The sequence below is a fragment of the Cyprinodon variegatus genome, unplaced genomic scaffold (genome assembly GCF_000732505.1).
Source record: "Cyprinodon variegatus isolate N-32 unplaced genomic scaffold, C_variegatus-1.0 Scaffold271, whole genome shotgun sequence".
NCBI lineage: Eukaryota > Metazoa > Chordata > Actinopteri > Cyprinodontiformes > Cyprinodontidae > Cyprinodon > Cyprinodon variegatus.
The window spans coordinates 536,477-554,280 of record NW_015150724.1 but is presented as its reverse complement, the minus strand read 5'-3'; the positions used below and the strand labels follow the sequence as shown (position 1 = coordinate 554,280).

At 36.2% G+C, this 17,804-nt stretch overlaps 1 protein-coding gene across 3 annotated transcripts in view; it reads left to right on the top strand.

Moving 5' to 3' along the window:
• The window catches only part of thsd4 (thrombospondin type 1 domain containing 4), a 64,565-nt gene that overhangs the window by 16,696 nt on the left and 30,065 nt on the right, over positions 1–17,804 (top strand). Inside the window, exon 1 of one of the 3 annotated variants that reach the window (XM_015382989.1) lies at positions 15,220–15,404. The exons of the other annotated variants lie outside the window; for them this stretch is intronic. Coding sequence (XP_015238475.1) covers positions 15,333–15,404 — 72 coding nt within the window. The 5' untranslated portion in view covers positions 15,220–15,332. Of the gene's footprint in view, positions 1–15,219; positions 15,405–17,804 lie in introns of those variants that run through there. 3 annotated transcript variants of the gene reach the window in all.

Below are 17,804 nucleotides of genomic sequence, written 5' to 3'. Positions count from 1 at the left end.
GTCCAGACTTCCATCCTTCTGATTGAAGCCAATGATCTCCTTCATCCCTGACCACATATCTCTGATATTTTTCTGCTGGAGCTTTCTTTCCATCCTCTTCTTGTATGCCTCCTTGCTCACCCTTATTTTGATTTTAAATAGCTTTAATAACTCACTGTTTCCCTTCATAAACACTTTTTTCTTAAAAAACTTTTATATTCAAGCATGTTAACAACTCATTAAGCTAAATAAGTTTTAAAAAGTCTTGGAATGGATGCAGCTGTTCATGTTGGTCTATAACATAAAGGCTTAATAGAACACATTGAAGCTTGAGGCAACTGTATATCGAGACAAAGTCATATAAAAGGAAGGGGTGTTAATACTTTTACTGAATGTGTGCATACTGGAGTCCTTAGTGAGGCAGTGACAGCGTCCTGTGGGAGTGAGTGTTTCAGACAAACAGCAAAATAAAGGTTCCTTTATAGTGGCGCTTTCATCCATCCTTGACCTTACTCCTCTAACGCCAAGTGAGCGAATATGAGAAGGGTGTTTGTATTTTTAAAGGCCGATCGCTGAGCCCACAGTCCTTACTGCTGTCGATGTTTGGCCTATCTAAAATCTAGGAATCTATCTGGCCTGAACTGTAACACACTCAGTTGTGGACTTCCAGCTCCACACAGCGTGGGAGGGAATGATGAAATAACAGGAAATGGGATATGAAGGCTAAACGTGCAATATTGCTGTGGATAGAGCAGTCTTTAGGTATTAACGCTCTCTCGTGATTTCTGTTACAAGGAGATAGATGTAGAAAAATGATTGAAGGACTTAGTTGAAGTTTTAATTCCCAGTGATGATGAATAAGAACACATCTAACCTCTCGTTACGCTGATGTTTCAGAAACAGCCCTCCTTTCTGACTGGCATGTTTCCCATGAGCTGGGAAGGAGTTCAGCTCTAAACTGATCAAACAGCCAGTCTTCTTTCCTCTCCTCTTTGACAGCTGCATCTGTTTTGTGCGTTCTCTGCTAATGTGGGCAGGCAGACTTGTTAAAGGAGGGCAGTGCTTTGATATACAGCCTGACTGGCACACACCGTGTTGGAGATAGCTCAATCTTTGCCATGATGAAGCCCAGCTGCTGGCTATTCATCATTAAACACTGCTTATGTGAAAATGTCAGCAAAGTAGGTGTTCTATCAGTGGCTATCTACAAAAAAATTGAACAGGTCTCTTTGCTAGTTACCTTTTTAACTAATCCTAAAGTGATGCTTGAATGTTAGTAACTCAATCTGATGTTATTTACTTTAGGTTTTTGTAAAAACCAAACCAAGGTTAGAGAAATATGCTTAGATAAAAAAAAAAAGTGATTTCAATCTCCCCGTTTTCCGGTGAATTTAAAACTACCGAATTTTTCTGGGAAACATCCCACACATCATTTTGTATATTTACTGTTTCTTAGATGCAATTGTTGAATTACATTCAAAGTAGCAAATGTGTTTTGGATGTATAAAAGAGCAAACTGGCTGTTGCCATAAACTGCGGTAAGATGATGGATATTGATTTTCTCTGATACGTTTCCACCCAAATGGACCAATCTTGATCTACAGCATTAAGGCAAAGACAGATTGGTTGAAATTTAAATCCTGTGCTAAGAAAATAAAACCAGTCAGGACCGTCAGGATAAAGAGATTTTACAGATTGGATACTAAAGTATGTTTTATTATTTTTAATTCTCTTTAAGATTTCACAAACGATACCAGGGCTGCAACTCTCAATTATTGTTTTGTAGTTGATTAATTTAATTATTTTTTCTATTAATTTAAAAAGAAAATTAGATAAGTAACATTTTTAAATAAGTAAATGTTTGGAATTATGAAAGAAATTACTTTTATTACACATTTATTCAAACAAGAATAGCAAATAAATAATAAATTACACACTTCTATGAATATATATGTCACTAATCAGGGCTTGAACTGCATGTATAGAATACTATTATTTAACATATCAGGGAGGTTTTCAGCTCATACTGTAGAATATTTAACTAAAGTCTTCAATGAGATTCAAATGAACACAGAATTTCCTTTTTGATGAAAAACAAAAGTTCAATTCAGACCAACTTCCAAATATTAAAAGGAATAAAGGTAACACCAAGCTGACTTTGAGAGATTCAACTTCCTTAAGCTACTTCAAAATTAACACTAACAGCATTAGTGATAACATAACAAGCAACTGTACTAACTAAGAAATATATATTTTTTCAAACAGGCAGTTTAAAACTTAGGTCGTAATTTTTTTTTATTCCATCCCCTTTAAATGCTTCACAAAAAGGCCAAAGGGGCTGAGTACGGGTTAGTGAAAGGGACAAAAAGGCTGAGATGAGATTTTAATAAGACATGCGTCGTGGATTCTTTTTAACTTTTTGAAGATTAATGCATTTACCCTGACAGCACTGTCGCCTTGCAGCAAGAGGGTTCTGGGTTCAATTCCTGGCCCCAAAACCTTCATGCCTGTTATGTTAATTGGCTTCTCTAAATTGTCCTAAGGTGTGAGTGTGCATGGTTGACTCTGTGTTGCCCTGTGACAGACTGGCGACCTGTTCAGGGTGTACCCCTCCTCTCGCCCATACACTGCTGGAGATAGGCACCCCCACTGTGACCCTGACAAGGACTAAGCGAGCAATGGATGAATTTTAGCAAATGGCAAATTTAATAATAATAATAATCATTGAACTTTATTGATCTCACATTGGCGTAATTTACCTCTACATTTAACCCATCTCCTTGGGGAGCAAATTTGTTATATTTATTTTGATAATAGATTGATAACAATTAATTGTCTCAGCACTAATCCATACTTTTAAAATATGCTGAAATCTATAGTTTAGAATGTAACAAAAATGAAAAAAGGTAAAAAGTTAAGCATACTTTTACCAGGAACAGTATTTAGAAATGAAATAGAACAATTGAATACGTATCTATCTTTATTTAATGCTCTTTAAACTATTTTAACTTGATCTGGATAAAGTTTCCTGTAGAGTTAATAAATCACTGAATTTAGTTTCCATTTCTTTAAGCTTTGAAGCCGTCAACANTTTTCAGTCGAAGTCTGCTCTCTTCTCAATGTTACAGACTGCAGCTTTAACCCATAACAGCACTGTCGCCTTGCAGCAAGAAGGTTCTGGGTTCAATTCCTGGCCCCAAAACCTTCATGACTGTTATGTTAATTGGCTTCTCTAAATTGTCCTAAGGTGTGAGTCTGCATGGTTGTGTGTCTCAGTGCTGACTAAGCGAGAGAAGATGGATGGATGGATATATAAAGACTTTTTCTATTTTAAATGGAAAAGGGTTTATGATATGGTGCTGGAAGTGTTGGCTTAACAACTACTCTAAGGACGTAAGGAGGGTATTATTAAGCAAATGGCAAATTTAATAACAATAATAATCATGGAACTTTATTGATCTCACATTGGAGAAATCTACCTCTACATTTAACCCATCCCTTTGGGGGCAAACTTGTTATATTTATTTTGATAATAGATACTTTTAAAATATGCTGAAATCTATAGTTTGGAATGTAACAAAAATGAAAAAAGGTAAAATGGTAAGCGTACCTTTGCCAGGAACTGTATTTAGAAATGAATTAGAACAATTTAATATGTACTTTATTTTTTTAATTATACCTGCCTTGAAGGGTTGTGGGGAGCTGGATGTCATCTTTAGATGTCAGTCAATGAGAGGTGGGGGGCACCTGTTGCAGGTCTCCAGTCTATCACAAGGAACGGATAAACTATCTTTATTAAATTCTGTTTAAACTTGGTTTAAGATGATCTGGATAAAGTTTCCCGTAGAGTTAATAAATCACTGAATTTAGTTTCCATTTCTTTAAGCTTTGAAGCCGTCAACAATAACATCAGACCAGGAATGCCTCATTTGGTGTTAACTTCCTAATATTCATTAAATTTTTTCTGTTCTCTTGTTTAATATTCAGTGCTGAACTATTTTCTTTTGAGTCATCGGATGGCAATATTAAAAAATCGTGGAATACCATGAGGCTAACGCTGCTGTGATCCTTTTTTTCTTGTCATTTATTTTTTTCGTTCTTGGATTTTTAAGGAACAGCAATAGGAACTAATGATGGTTAAGTATTATTATTTGTTTCTTTTTATCACAACTTTTAATAACATATTTGATGCACCCAGAATAAGGTTTATTAAATAATATATGTTTCCTTACAAACTCATATTCATTTTTAAAGACTGTCTTATTTCGTGGAATCTCAGCCCTCTGCCACAGACTCACTGTCAGTAGCTGTGAGACGCTAAAAAATGTGCAATGCTTAGTAACTGCCAATAAACTGCCTTGTGAAAAGTGATTGCATCAGTATTGGCAACAGATTGCAATAACTAACTCCACTGGATTAGAATTTCTCTGAAATTGTTGGTTTCAGACTCAGCGACTAGCTTCCTCTTATGGAGTGATTAACTCTTTTTCTTTTGTGTAGAACATACTGTGCTCTGCTCCCATGGATTGTCTCCTCCTAAATAATGGAAATCAAGCTTGGCTGAAGGTTCTTTTTTGCATGACTTTAGTCCTATCTTTTTTTACTTTTCTTATTTTTAATTGGTTGAATGAACAATATATTGAAGTACTATTGTGTTAGATTCTGCATGATAGCTTTTAATTGGACAGTTCTGCCTGCAGTTGTTTGAAGGTTAAAAGTTTCCACTGACTGTGTGCTTAAACATATCTGTTTGACATTGTTGCAATGAAAACAACCAGAAAAAAAATCATAAATCACTGATACAAAAATCAGTGTTTATTGTCATTTATATTTGAGTGATTTTAAATGCATGCTGATTTTAAATATATTTTATTGATATGAAATTGTTGTTTTATGGTTAGAAAAAAAAAAAAAAATAAAATAAAAGTCTATTTTTCACAAACATAAGCATGAAGACAAGAACAGATATAAGCAAAACATGGAACCATATCCACAACAAATGGACATCACAGCGAGTCAATTTTAAAGCATTAACAATCAAGATATTATAAAAACCTCAGCGCCAAGTACATTATAACCTCAAGGGGAGAATATTGTATAAAAATCATCACATAAGAAAACCTGTCTTCATAGAGCATTACATTTTAGCCGCACATACTTTAAGTAATAATGACATTCAGCATTTCCACAGCTCTTCGTAAAATAAAACACATTAACAATACAACATCTCTTTATTACAGGCTACATCTCTTTATTACAGGCTATGTATTTTTGTGAAAAAAACAACAAATCGCTATGATACAAGAATTTTGAACATTTTATCTGCTGATGGGATACAGAATTCATGTAAATATTTTGTGTCTTATAATTTCAAAAATCTTTTAATGCTCTCTGTTGTTTGCATGTTGCTAGTGGAGCCGTAGATATTAGGATCAGAAGACCAATCATCCACCCACACACTGAAGGAACTGGAATTGATGGTCTGTAGTCCAGAACATAAACGCAATGAAAGATTTATCCCTAAACAGAGATTTTTTTTAAAGAGAGAAATTAATAAATCATCACCATATCTGTGAAAATAAAAGGGAGATATTTTAAATGTGTTTCTCATGCTGGGACAACATGTTTAAAAAATTAACAGAAACCTGGTCTTTAAGATTAAACCCCGATTTGATTCTTTCAAACATGTCTAGTGCTTTTTAGAATGACATTGCATTAAATTATACAGTATATCTCATTGTTGGAGCCTATTAAGAATTAGATTAATACATTTACTTTTTGCTAAATTATTAATGTTAAGGATCTAAGGTTGTGTGAATGGTAGAGCTATTGTTTTATTTGTTTATGTGTTGGTTTTGCTTTGACCCTCCTCCTTTTCAGTCCGCCTCCTGCTGAGATTAACAAGTAGAAGCAGCTGATGAGGTGGATCTGATTGTTTGTTTGAAGGAGTGAAGAGTGCAACATTTTTTTCACACACATCGCTTAACGTTTATACTTGAATTTTTTGTAAGTCAACTCTGAGAATATTTCTGTTGTAAAGAAAACTCCCCTTTTTGAAACAAGAAAATTCTCCACGAGTGCTTTTTGTTTTGTGAGTCGAAAATCCTCCTCCTAAGACTACTCTGGCAATTTTTGAACTATTTCGATGCAAGAGTAGCCGTAACACTCATCTTGTTCTCATTAACCCAGTTGGGTATCATTTCATAATTAAGCTCTGTCAAGACTTTTAATTAGCCGCTGGTTAGCTCTAGTGGTAAGTCACCCGTCCTGCAAACAGGAAGTCTGGGTTTGTATCCCAGCTGAGGGGAATGAGCTGCCAGTGTGGATCCTTAGGCAAGACCATTCATGGTAATACCTGAATTGGGAACTGCTGGTGGCAGGCAGGAAAGACAGTTGATGGTTGAGCAGGCTGGTGGCAGTTAAAATCAATCAGGTTGTGTCCAGAATCAGAAGCGACGAGAACCTAGTGAGGGCGGGGCGAGCACAGGAACACAGGAAGTTTGCTCGTGCACAAAAGTGCTGGAATGAACCGCATGCAGACATTGAGAGAATCTGGCAGAGACTGACTGTGAGAAGCAGGCATAAGATTGTATGATAAGAGTAAATAGGTAAAAACAGGAGACAGGATGTATGTGATCTAACTATTAGTAACAGAACGGAAAGTGACAAGCAACCAGCCGGCCGAAAAAAAAAACTTAAGTTGCATGACGCGGCAGAATTTAAACTTCTATAACTTTATAAGACTTTGTAATTATTGTTGACTCACTGACCAAGTCTTTGGCAGTGTGTAAAATTATTATATAACTAACTAATAAAAACTAGGCAGATTTAAGGAACAAAAGGCTCCTGCAAAAAATATATACTAGATCCCATTTTTAAAAAATAAATTTCTGCTCAAATTTTGTACTAACAATCAATGTAAGCAAGTAATTCTTCTAGAGTCTTTGTGACAACCATATGTGACATTTAGCCACGGGAAGAGCTGTGTGTGAACTTCCATTTCCTGAACCTCTTCTGGTAGATCAGCTAAAACACAGCTGGTTCACCTTTCAATGACGATGTCAGCAGAAATTCTTTTCCGCTTGTTTAAACAGAGGAAATTGGACCTAAAGAGAATAAAAAGAGTAGAGAAAATCCAAAGCTTAAAATAAGTTTATTCACATAAAAGATTTAAGTTGCAGGACAATTGAAAGAGAAACATAATCTAAAAAGGTACATTGGGAGGGCTTAAAGGTAATTAAAAAGTAAAATGATTGATAAGAGGATGAAGAAAAATTTTGACTCTCAACTTCACTTTTTTAAAACTGAAATTACATGTAATCTTATTTATTTCAATTTGTGTTATTGTACTGCAGTATGTAACATGATTCCTTTTATTTTCCTGATTCTGTTTTTTCCTACTTTGGTAACTTAGACTTTATCAATCAGGTCATGCTCCTTTACGTCACTGGTTAACAATCTTGTCTGTCCCTCTTTGGTTTACATTTTTGTCACACCCCCTTGTATTTACACTGAGCCCACCCTAGTAGGCGCCAACCAACGCCCCTACTCCAAATCACTTTGGGAGCCACTGCTTTAGGTTCACTCACAAAACAAAAAAGACACATGTACCAACTCCCTACTGGGATTCATTAGAACATTCCTTGCAGATGTGGTTGAGTATTAAACTTTGACAGAGGTCTGTTTTCATGCAGACACCTATTGACACTAATTGGCCTCTGTTTGGGTGGCTGTCAATTATAAAGAAGCTGTTGAGCATTTTGTTTAGCCTCTTTTGTTTGCGATGTCAGCGGCCTGTAGCTCTGTGTGTATCAATCAGATTTATGTTCGCTGTGGGGACAAAATGAGAACTGCAATGTGTGCTGTTTTAAAAAATCTTCTGCTTAATGGTTCAAAAAATGAAATGCTGTATCAGTCTGTATTGATCCTTGAAAGTAAATGTTTGTTTAAATGTATGTATTGTCCTTTCTGTAGCTATTGGCTGTTCTTATTATTCCAAGATGTTGATATGTGGTATTTTTTCAGTACATGCAGTCCTAATGCAGTTTTTTTATATTCTATCTTATACAAACCAAGTAATCTACATTTACAAAGAGTTCGAAAGTTTTTTCTCTGATCTGGTTTAATCTTTAATTTCCTGTGAACACAGTAACAAGAAGCCAATTACAGAATTTCCCCATTGTGGGAGAATAAAGGGATTTTTTATTCTATTCTAATAAGTTAAAGCAAAGATTTCTGAATACTTTTGCCGTCTTATTGCTGGAATCATTCTGTCAGCTCCTGTTACAGATATATCTGTATATGCGTATATGCATCTGAGTGAGCAGAGATGCCACCAGAGACCATTGGTGGAAAATACTTTTCATTTTTCTGCTAAATTAACAAAGGGCTTGTAATTTCTGACAGAAGTATCCAACAGTCAAAGGCCACAATTGTTCCTTAGATTTAATTTACAAAGATAAAATGCGGACAGGCTCAATAGTTTATGTATGTATGAGATCTGATAATTAACTCATTCTTAAATACAGATACTGTATCTGTCTTTACTTCCCTCTACAATCTCCCAATAAAGAAAGCAGGCCACAATTTATGACTTTGTACAAGTTTGTGAAATGAAAAAAAGCCTTTTATAGACAACATTTTAAGAAATCAACAATGTTTAAATGAGTCAGAACTTGGTATTTTACTTATACAGTCCGTTCGAATTAGTCTATAAATACAAATTTTTTAAAAGGAAACCAAAAGTAAGCAGAGCTTATTCAGACCTCTTATCGTACTCCTTTTTTCTCGTAAGGGCACAATAATTTATTTTGTGTGTATGGGGAGTTTGTGTGGATGTAGGGTTAGCAACTTAATTAATTTACCTTAATTAAACTTAACTTACACAATAAGTAAAAAGTTACGCAAGCAGCACCACTTACCGACTGCCTGTAGGTGAGTCCCTGTTTGGTGGAATCACACACATCAAATGTGGCTAGGGTCTGGTCGTGAACCAGTTTTGCTGGTATGCTTCTGCACCGTCGGTCCGGAATTTCTAGGGACGCAGAGCAGTTTCCCGCCAAAGCACAAGGGGGAGCCTATTCAAGAAATCACGAGAATTTCTTCGGCAGCACCGGCGGGAGTGTTTATTTTCCAAAACAACTGTCTGAGGCATCGTAAAAGTGGTTGTACTCCCCAACCTCCTCAGTCAACCTTTCGTTCTGGTCCATTATTGTTATTACCCCTCGGTTTTTAATAATGGTGCGCCCCAGCACCGAACCGAGAAGGATGACCACACAGACAGCCGGAAAGGCCAACAAGGACCAATCACAGCTGCTTTTTGTCTGCGCACTTCCGCTTGAGTTCTGCGTGTGTTTGCGACCATCCGACATGTTGTCAGGATTTTTTTGAGGTAAGTGATGACAGTTGCAGAACCTCTGCATGGGGGGATGGTCGCACATAGAGACAGATTTGTTGGTTGCAGAGGTTATGCGTCAGAAGTATAAATTGGCCTTTAAAGTGTATAAGTTACTTTCAAATAACTGTGTAACACCCCTCCTGAAACCCCTTCATTAGCTCCATATAGCAGCATGTCCACTTCAAGATCTTCCTCCACATTTTAAAGCTTTCAATAACCTTGTAAAATATATACATTTTATTAAAAGTGCCTATACATCAAATGTATTAGGAGTTATATATTATTATCTTAAAAAAAGGGAAAAAGTACAAATTTTACTTGATGGATAAATAAACGAGATATGTTTTGAATGAACTAAGAAACTGCAAGACAATAGTATAAATGGCAGAGCTTGGTAGCGCTCTTACTGGCTCATTAGCTAACAAGTTAACTTATTTTAGTTTTTTCAGTTATCCACATTAAGCTACAGGACTTTAACTTTGTGTCAACAACAACCGTTCATTTTCTACAAGTAGAATAACTGATTTTTTCTTTGTTTTAAATCTCATCCAAGGTTATTTTCTAAGATGTTTCATTTGTCCTCCGCTGCCCTCGGGTCTTAATTAAAAAGTACTGACAGCTAAGTCGGTCTTAGAATGCAGAATTTTAACAAAGTCATAGTCATAGATGCTATGACTTCTTTTTTTTTTTAAATCGAAATTTTCAAAATTTTGGGACAATATAGTCTGATAAAGAGTACATTTAAATACATGTTTAAGCCAGAATGATTTGACATTTAAATATGATTTTCCTACGACTTTAATACTATTGATAAATGAAGGAAGGCTCCAAATCAACACTCTTCCTCATCAATAGCATCATTGTCGCTTCAATAAGGTCAAGGATTACCATGCAGGTAGTGTCTATTTTACCTCAGATTAGTTCTACTACTTTTACTGTTCCATGCCAGAGACACTTTACCATTTGTCTTGGGTTTGATTCCACAGATTCTCTTGTTAATGAGTTTTGTCTAAATCTCAGTGCTACTCAGCTTGTGGAAGATAAACTTGTTCATTTTATCTTTCGTTCATTTGATTGTCTCTAAGAATCAAGTATTAGACATAGCAAAAAAAAGCTTGGCATCCACAGAAAACTAAGAGCAGATATGGCAAGCATGTGGATGTTCCAGAAGATGCAGCGTAGATTTTGCAATCTTGTGGCTCAGGATGTAGCAGTTCATCCAAAAACTAGTTGGTTTCAGAGTTAAGCCCTCCGCTCCATCCACCTCAGTCTATAGTCCTTGGGCAAGACACTTCACTCGTCTTACCTGCGGTTGGGTGACATAGGGCGCATTGGCGTCAATCGTATGTAGGCGTTTTTCTGTCCGTCTAGCTATTGCTAAAATGTAGCATACCCACATCAGCATGTGATTGTAGTTTGAAGTGCTTTAGGGGTCATTGGACCTTAAAAGTGCCATAAAAGTACAATCCATTTGCTTTGCAAAATTTCCTTATATTTTAGTCTGAGCAGAAGCAACACCAACACCCAAATTTGGCAGTATTGTCAAATAAATGTCCAAAATAAAACTCAAAATTTTTCAAAATTGCTCATATCCCTTTGTGGCAGTGAAAGAGAGAAATTATTTTTATTTGATTGTTAATTTATGTGTTCTAAAACTAATATCTAAAAGCTAGCTTTTTCTGTATTCTACCATCTATAGAAAAAAAAAATGAGTGAGAACGCATTTCTATGGTCTCTATCAATGTTAGCAACAACATTTTTATTGGTCAGTGTACAAGCATTTGGCATGAAGGGATCTGGGAAATATCATTTGAAACAAATTCGTCTGTTAAAGATACGTTTGAAAAAAATAAAATATGAAATAGAAATCTGAAAACAAAAAGATAAAACAAAATAGATAAGAAAATGTTTTTTAAAGCAAAGATTCTGAATTTCATATTTTTTTCTTCAAATTTTCAAAATGTGTTTTTCTTACAACAATAAAGGAACTAAATTCACTCCATCTTGGTATTAATACATAATTCAAGAGGCCTTCTAAAATGGGGCAATTTAACCACATTTAACACAAATTACAACAACTTGTTGAAGCAATCTAAGAGTTTTAATCAGGACCTTTATTATTAGATCATGTGTTACTGAGATTTGAGTTTCAAGTCAGAAATAAAAAGACGCAGTAGCATTCTTAAGGTACACCTCAAATCGCTGCTCCTCTCCTGACCTGCTTAATTCATTATATCCATGCTCTTCTATCCTCCCTTCCTCAGTTTAAACATATTGCTTGAGGGAAGCAATCGTGGGACCTACAGGTCTAGTCCTGCTCACTAATATGTATCCCAGATGCACAACAAAATCATGTCTTTTCCCTTTTTTCTGCATACTTCCCTTTTTCAGGATTTGTCAAGTTAATCTTAGGATTTGCAGAAATGGTTGAATAAAACGAATTTGAAATAATGCATCATGAAAGACATAACACCTTCTTATCTTCTCCGGTTTGAAAGATTAATTCCATTTGAGTTACGGGATGCATGTTGAGTTCCTGCAGCTATAGCACTGCACCACTTGCCAAAGAATGTTTGCAGTCATCACAGCTTTGCGTATGAGTTTCAGTGTAATACGTCCGTCAGTTACTGTAAGAGAGTGAGTCACTGGACCTTGACAGAGCTCAGTAATGTTGAGAACACCTGCAGCATTCTGGCGTGTGTAGGCTGGAGACCGGAGAGAATCAGGCTTCCTGAGCCAAGGTTGCTTTTGGGCTGGCCCACTTATAGACAGATACGTAGACCCCAGGGTGTGCTGGAGCGTCAGTGTGACCACGCCCGGCGTACAGGCAGGTCTCTGTGAGGAGATTAGGAATTTTTAGGAGACTAAGACAATGTCAGTATGACAATCGTGATAGATTAGCTGCTGAAAAGAGACCTTCCCATTTGCATGACTGCAGCTGTATATGAGGAAAACAATGTTGTCACACTGCATCCTGCAGATAATGTGTTTAGGATTATTTTTTTTGTGTGGGTGTCTGTGTTTCAGCTGACACTGTTCCAGGATATAGCATAAGTCAAGCCATCTCCAGGTGTGATCCTTCTCCTAATATAATCTATTTGATCTGTGAAAAAAACCCCACAGAATATTAAGCCTTACTGGGAATAAGTGACCCAGTTTTTACAAATTACGACGTTGACAATAGTTTATGGAGTGATTTTTGTTCAATTATGTTGCAAGCAAAAAAAAACAACACATATTTTGTAAATAAGAAAAAAGTTTTGTAAATGGAAATGTAAAGGAATGCAGTGAAGAAACTATACGTTGAAAAGGTTCTTTCTAAGAAAAGTTTTTGAGAATTATTTTACTGTTTTCTCAGATAATTTTTTCAAAAATTTTTATTAGATATTTTATGTTTTTAGACTTTAAAAAAAAAACTTTCTCCTGTTATATTTATGATTGATGAGTGTGCTAGTTTAACTTTAATAATACCTGCCTGTTACGTGTTAAGGCTCATCTTTTCCCAAGCAGTTCATATAGTACTTAGGACACGATTTGGATTGAAATGCGAGTTATACTTATTAGACACCTTTGTCACTGTGCATTTGGAGTGTCCTTGATCCAGAAACACTGAATTATTTCAATCTGGCTTTGCTCAGTAATGTTTCCTCATTTTTACAAACATGTTTATGGTGTAAGGATGTGAGAATGTGGTCGGCGGTATAAATAAAAGTTTTCTTTATTCTGGCTGCCTTTCTTAAGAAGCGCTGCCATCTGTAAAAAAATTCTGTCAAAAGTTGTTGTCATGATTCATGTTAATCTAATAGATCAACCTGATAAAGTGTTATTAAAAGTCTTTTTTCAGAGTGATCTCTTATCGGTAAAGAATCTGGGATAGAAAGCTTAAAGATGTAAATGTGGAGCTTTCCTTTACACGTTTTATGATTTTATGTTTTTATATTTTATTTTTCACATTTCTCGTTACAGATTATGTTTTTATGAATTGCATTCTTCTCAAATTTTGTTTTATAATTACACTTCTGGGGACGGGGTTTCCTCTGGAGTAGAAGATAGGTTTCTACTGGTTTGCATGAATGTTGGCAACAATATTGTATTGAGTTTTTAGTGAAGAGAATGTAATCTGTAATATGCAATCTGAAAAGAATGCAATCTGTCAAATCTCAAAGATCAGTTCGAAAAAATATAAAATCCAACAAATGCTTAGAAAATGGCAAAGATACTTGAAAAACTTTTATTGAATAAGATTTTTTTCTGGATTGCACTTTTTTTAAATTTACATTTACAGAATGTGTTGTTTACAACACCAATGGAACAAAATTCACTAAATTCCAGTTTAGAAATTTTTGACAAATGAACCTTAAGCCAATCGACGACGGACCGCATCATTTCTGAAGCCGATTGTTTCTCAAGACACTTTTTATTAAGACGAAGGCCCAGCTTTGACCTTTGACCCACGTCCACCTCATCTCCTCCGTCACTTTTAAGCTGTGTTCACACAAACACGCTTTGGGCCTTAAAGCATCTGATTTACAAGCAAAGTCTATGAAGGAAGGCATCAAGAGGTCAAGGGGCACATCCCAGCATCCGTAGCGGAGCATCCGGGCCTCCTGGTATCTGAGTGTTGGAGCATCCAAGCTCTCCACGCTGGAGTTCAGTAAATTGAACTTTTGATGCTGAATGGCGGAGCATCAACCAATCAGAAAAGCTGATCCAGGATTTTTTGGGGCAGACAGACACTACCTGCTGTTATCGTTTTTGCAGAGCAGTCTGCATATGAAAAATAGATAAATATCAAGTGGTTAGACTAAAAGTCAGTAGAATGGATTATTATGTAGAAGGACCAGAGAGCGAGCTCTGATCAATGTTGCTGCACTAAAACATTTTTATTGAACTATGGTGAAACCGTTTCTAAATACTCAAATTAACTAGAAATGTTAAAAATCTGCTAGTCAATTGTATTTTCTGGTGTTCTGGTTTTTTTGCCACAAACCTTAAAAACTCTTTCTATTCACTTCCAGCCGTGGGAAATCCCCCACATGCTACCCGCAGCAGAGAGCTTTCTGCTGGGATTTCCAGCACTGCCGGCCGGCGGTATGCTGGAGGTCTGGCGCTCCAAACAAGAACTGCATATTTTAGTATGTATTCTAATAAACTGCGCTTTCCTTTGGTCCATTGAAAATGAATAAATCTGTATTTTTTAACAAACAACTTCTACTTTAAACACTGTTGCTACTATTGTTACTTGGTACTTTAGATTCACCTATTTGGATAAAATCATCCCTTCGTCTCTGGATTATTTCTCAGTCCACCTTGATGCTATGGTTTCAATATACTCTGATACTGAAAACAAGTGTGTGATCTATAAGCATGTGATGACTCTTCTTTTAATAAAGCAACCTGCATACTGCAATAAAAATAGTATTTTATCTTACTTATCTGCAAACAAATGTCAGTTTCACCTTTCAGCAGTTTTTTATTTGAGCAAAATTGCGTTTTTTCTCCATAATGCAATTTGGAGCAAGCTTAAAGATCATCTCTGATTTGTTAGTTGTAGTTCATATTTCAAATCCTATAAATACAGCGTGGCCATCTGCCAGTTCCACTTCATTTGCTGAGGTTTTGCTTTTAAAATTTCCATCTTCTCTTTTAAACCAAATGGAAAAGATTTCCTAAACTTCCTCCCTGACTTCCAATATAATGTCAGTAGTATTAAATGTATTCATGTATTTCCCTCCCTTCAGATTCAATTTTAACATCTTACTCTTCCTACTCTGAAAAAAAGAACATCTTTCCCCCCCAGCTGCACCTCCCCCTGCTCATTTTACAGCAGGAGCTTGCAGTGATCACTTCTGGAGGGAGAGGGTTCCTGTTGGCTTTGTAGGAGCCACCGAGGCGAAGTAGAAGCAGACGGGTGCAGGAACCAGACTTGTGAACATTTTTGTGGCCAAATGAGAGGATGCTTTCAGAAGTGGCTCTCCTGCTGCTCATCTGCGTCCACATGCGTGTGCAGGGGAAGCTGCGCTCACAGGTAGGATCATCTCTACTGGGTCCAGGAGGAACCTGAGGGAGAATGGGGATTCCCATTGTTGCTCTGACTGATTGTTGACAATGTTTGGATTTTCTAAAAGCTTCAGTATCACACATCTAAGATCTTTCCAGTCAGGTCCTGGGTGTTATAAAACTGTGTTTTTATAGCAGCCTTGTGATGCTGTGGTCTACCTATTCAGCAGAAGCCTTTTCAGTTTTGCTCTTTTCATTTTGGCTTTCTTTGCTCTCTGAGTTGTTTATTTTTCCACAGAACATTTACTGACTGCTTGTGGGATTATATTTCTCTCCAACTGGAAGAGGAAGTGGGTCCTGAATCTTTACAGGCAGCTCTGTCTGGGATACACTGTGATCCGGGGTTAGTTGGTCACCATGCAGCTCCGATGAGCTATGTTTGTTCCTGCATAATGAAAGCATTGTGGGGCGTCTGACGCTGTTATGTGAACCTATCAAGCACCAAGGTCACGATGAGGATATGCCACGGTGACGAGTTCCACTTCCTGTTGATAGCCTGTAGACCTGCATTTCACACTTATTGGTAGTAAAAAAAAACATTAAAACTAAGCAAACTATGGACAAAAAAAAAAAAAAAAAAAACATTAAAACTAAGCAAACTATGGACAAAACTGTTTTGCTATTATTTGAACCCCTGGTAGAAAATCCAGGTTACAAAACACTCCAAGCAGAAGGCAGCCAATGTTTTCACCCAATTACCTTTACAGATCCAACCTTCTGCAACCAATTTAATTCAGTTTATTTATATAGCCCCAATTCACAACATGCACTTTATAGAAACAATTCAAACAGGTCCTCCAGTCACATTGGATAAAAGTTTTTTTATCTAAGAAAAAAAAGGTTGCACCAACTCTTCAGCAGTCACTCACAAAGAGCATGCATGTAGCGACAGTGGAGAGGAAAAACTTATTTCTAACATGAGGAAGGCTCCAGAAGAACCAGGCTCAGTGTGAGCGGCCATCTGCTGAGTCCGACTGAGTTCTAGGAGATAGAAGCAGGCATAGAAAAAAAAACATAGAAGCACTGATCTATAAATAATTTCTATGCTAGAAAAGTTAATGGTAAGCTAGCTCCACAGGTGGCTCTGTCTAGGAAAGAAACCGTTAAGCAGACGAGCTCTGAGCCTGTTTTCATTTCAAAGGGATAAAAGAGAGCAGAGTCAGTGGTTGAACCAATAATTACGTCAGAACAGGGTTAGAATGAAGCAGAATGAGAGACTGTTCTGTTCCTCTGTTACCATAAAAGAGAAGAAATTTAATCAACTTTATTGGCTTAATATTCACTTCACTGCCTTCTATTTCTGGGTGTTTTCATTTCAGTAGAGCCTTTAAACTATTATCATCTTTGTGGTTTGAGGAGAAAAAAAAGTACACAAAGTAACTTAGCAGTAACCAGGGTTACTGATGGTTTTCTTTTTTGTTCATGTTTTGTGAACTTTTCAGGTGCGCAATAATTAGTTACATTTACTCAGTTACACTTATTTTTTTTAGGATAAAGCGTACTTGTACTTTTTGGTTTTACTTTAGTAATATTCTCTCTGAATGTATTGCTACTCTTCAGTAAGTTTCTGGTTTACTGTACACACCGTGAGTAACTTGAGCTATTTGTAGATCAGGTGAAAATACAGTAAACAGAAACTGTAGCTTCTTTATCATTTCCTAACTAATTTCCATTACTTTACTGTCGGGATCTGTTTGGTTTTATGTTGAAAATAGATTTTAAAAATGTTTTTCCACACGTAATTTTGCCGTTTTCATTATTTTGCTTTTTAATTTGTCATACCATAATTTACCCATAACTGTCTAATTACATTACTGTAATCATTAAATCAGGTATAATGATTCAATAGTTATTTAGTACTTTAATGGCCATTTTACCAAGTACTTTTTCACTATGCTTTGAGGGATGAATATTTTTTTTCTACTTTCAGTAAAAAAATATTTAAGTAATGCTATTCTATCATTTTGGACTTGCTGCAAGGAGCAGAAGCTCGAAAGGTTTCTACATTTTCTTCTTGGGTTTTAGATCAGTGTAAGACTACATGCTGGTGTTTCCTTCACACCAAACCCAGAGGTATGGAGTGAATATTGTTCCATTATTGTAGCAAGCTAAAATCACCTTTAGGTAAATCCTCTGGTAAAAATTTCGTTAAAATTCACCCTTAACTTTTCAAGTTACTCCGTACACAGAAACACACAAACTCTCCTAAAAAGATTTATTTCTGAATTGCATTATTTTTTTTTTTTCAAATTTCCATTTTAAAAAAATGTAATGCAAGAAATGTATCTGTATGCAGCTGCCTATTTAGGCTCCATTAGTCCATACATGATATGACCCCCTTGACCAGAGGCGTAGCAAGAAAATGTTT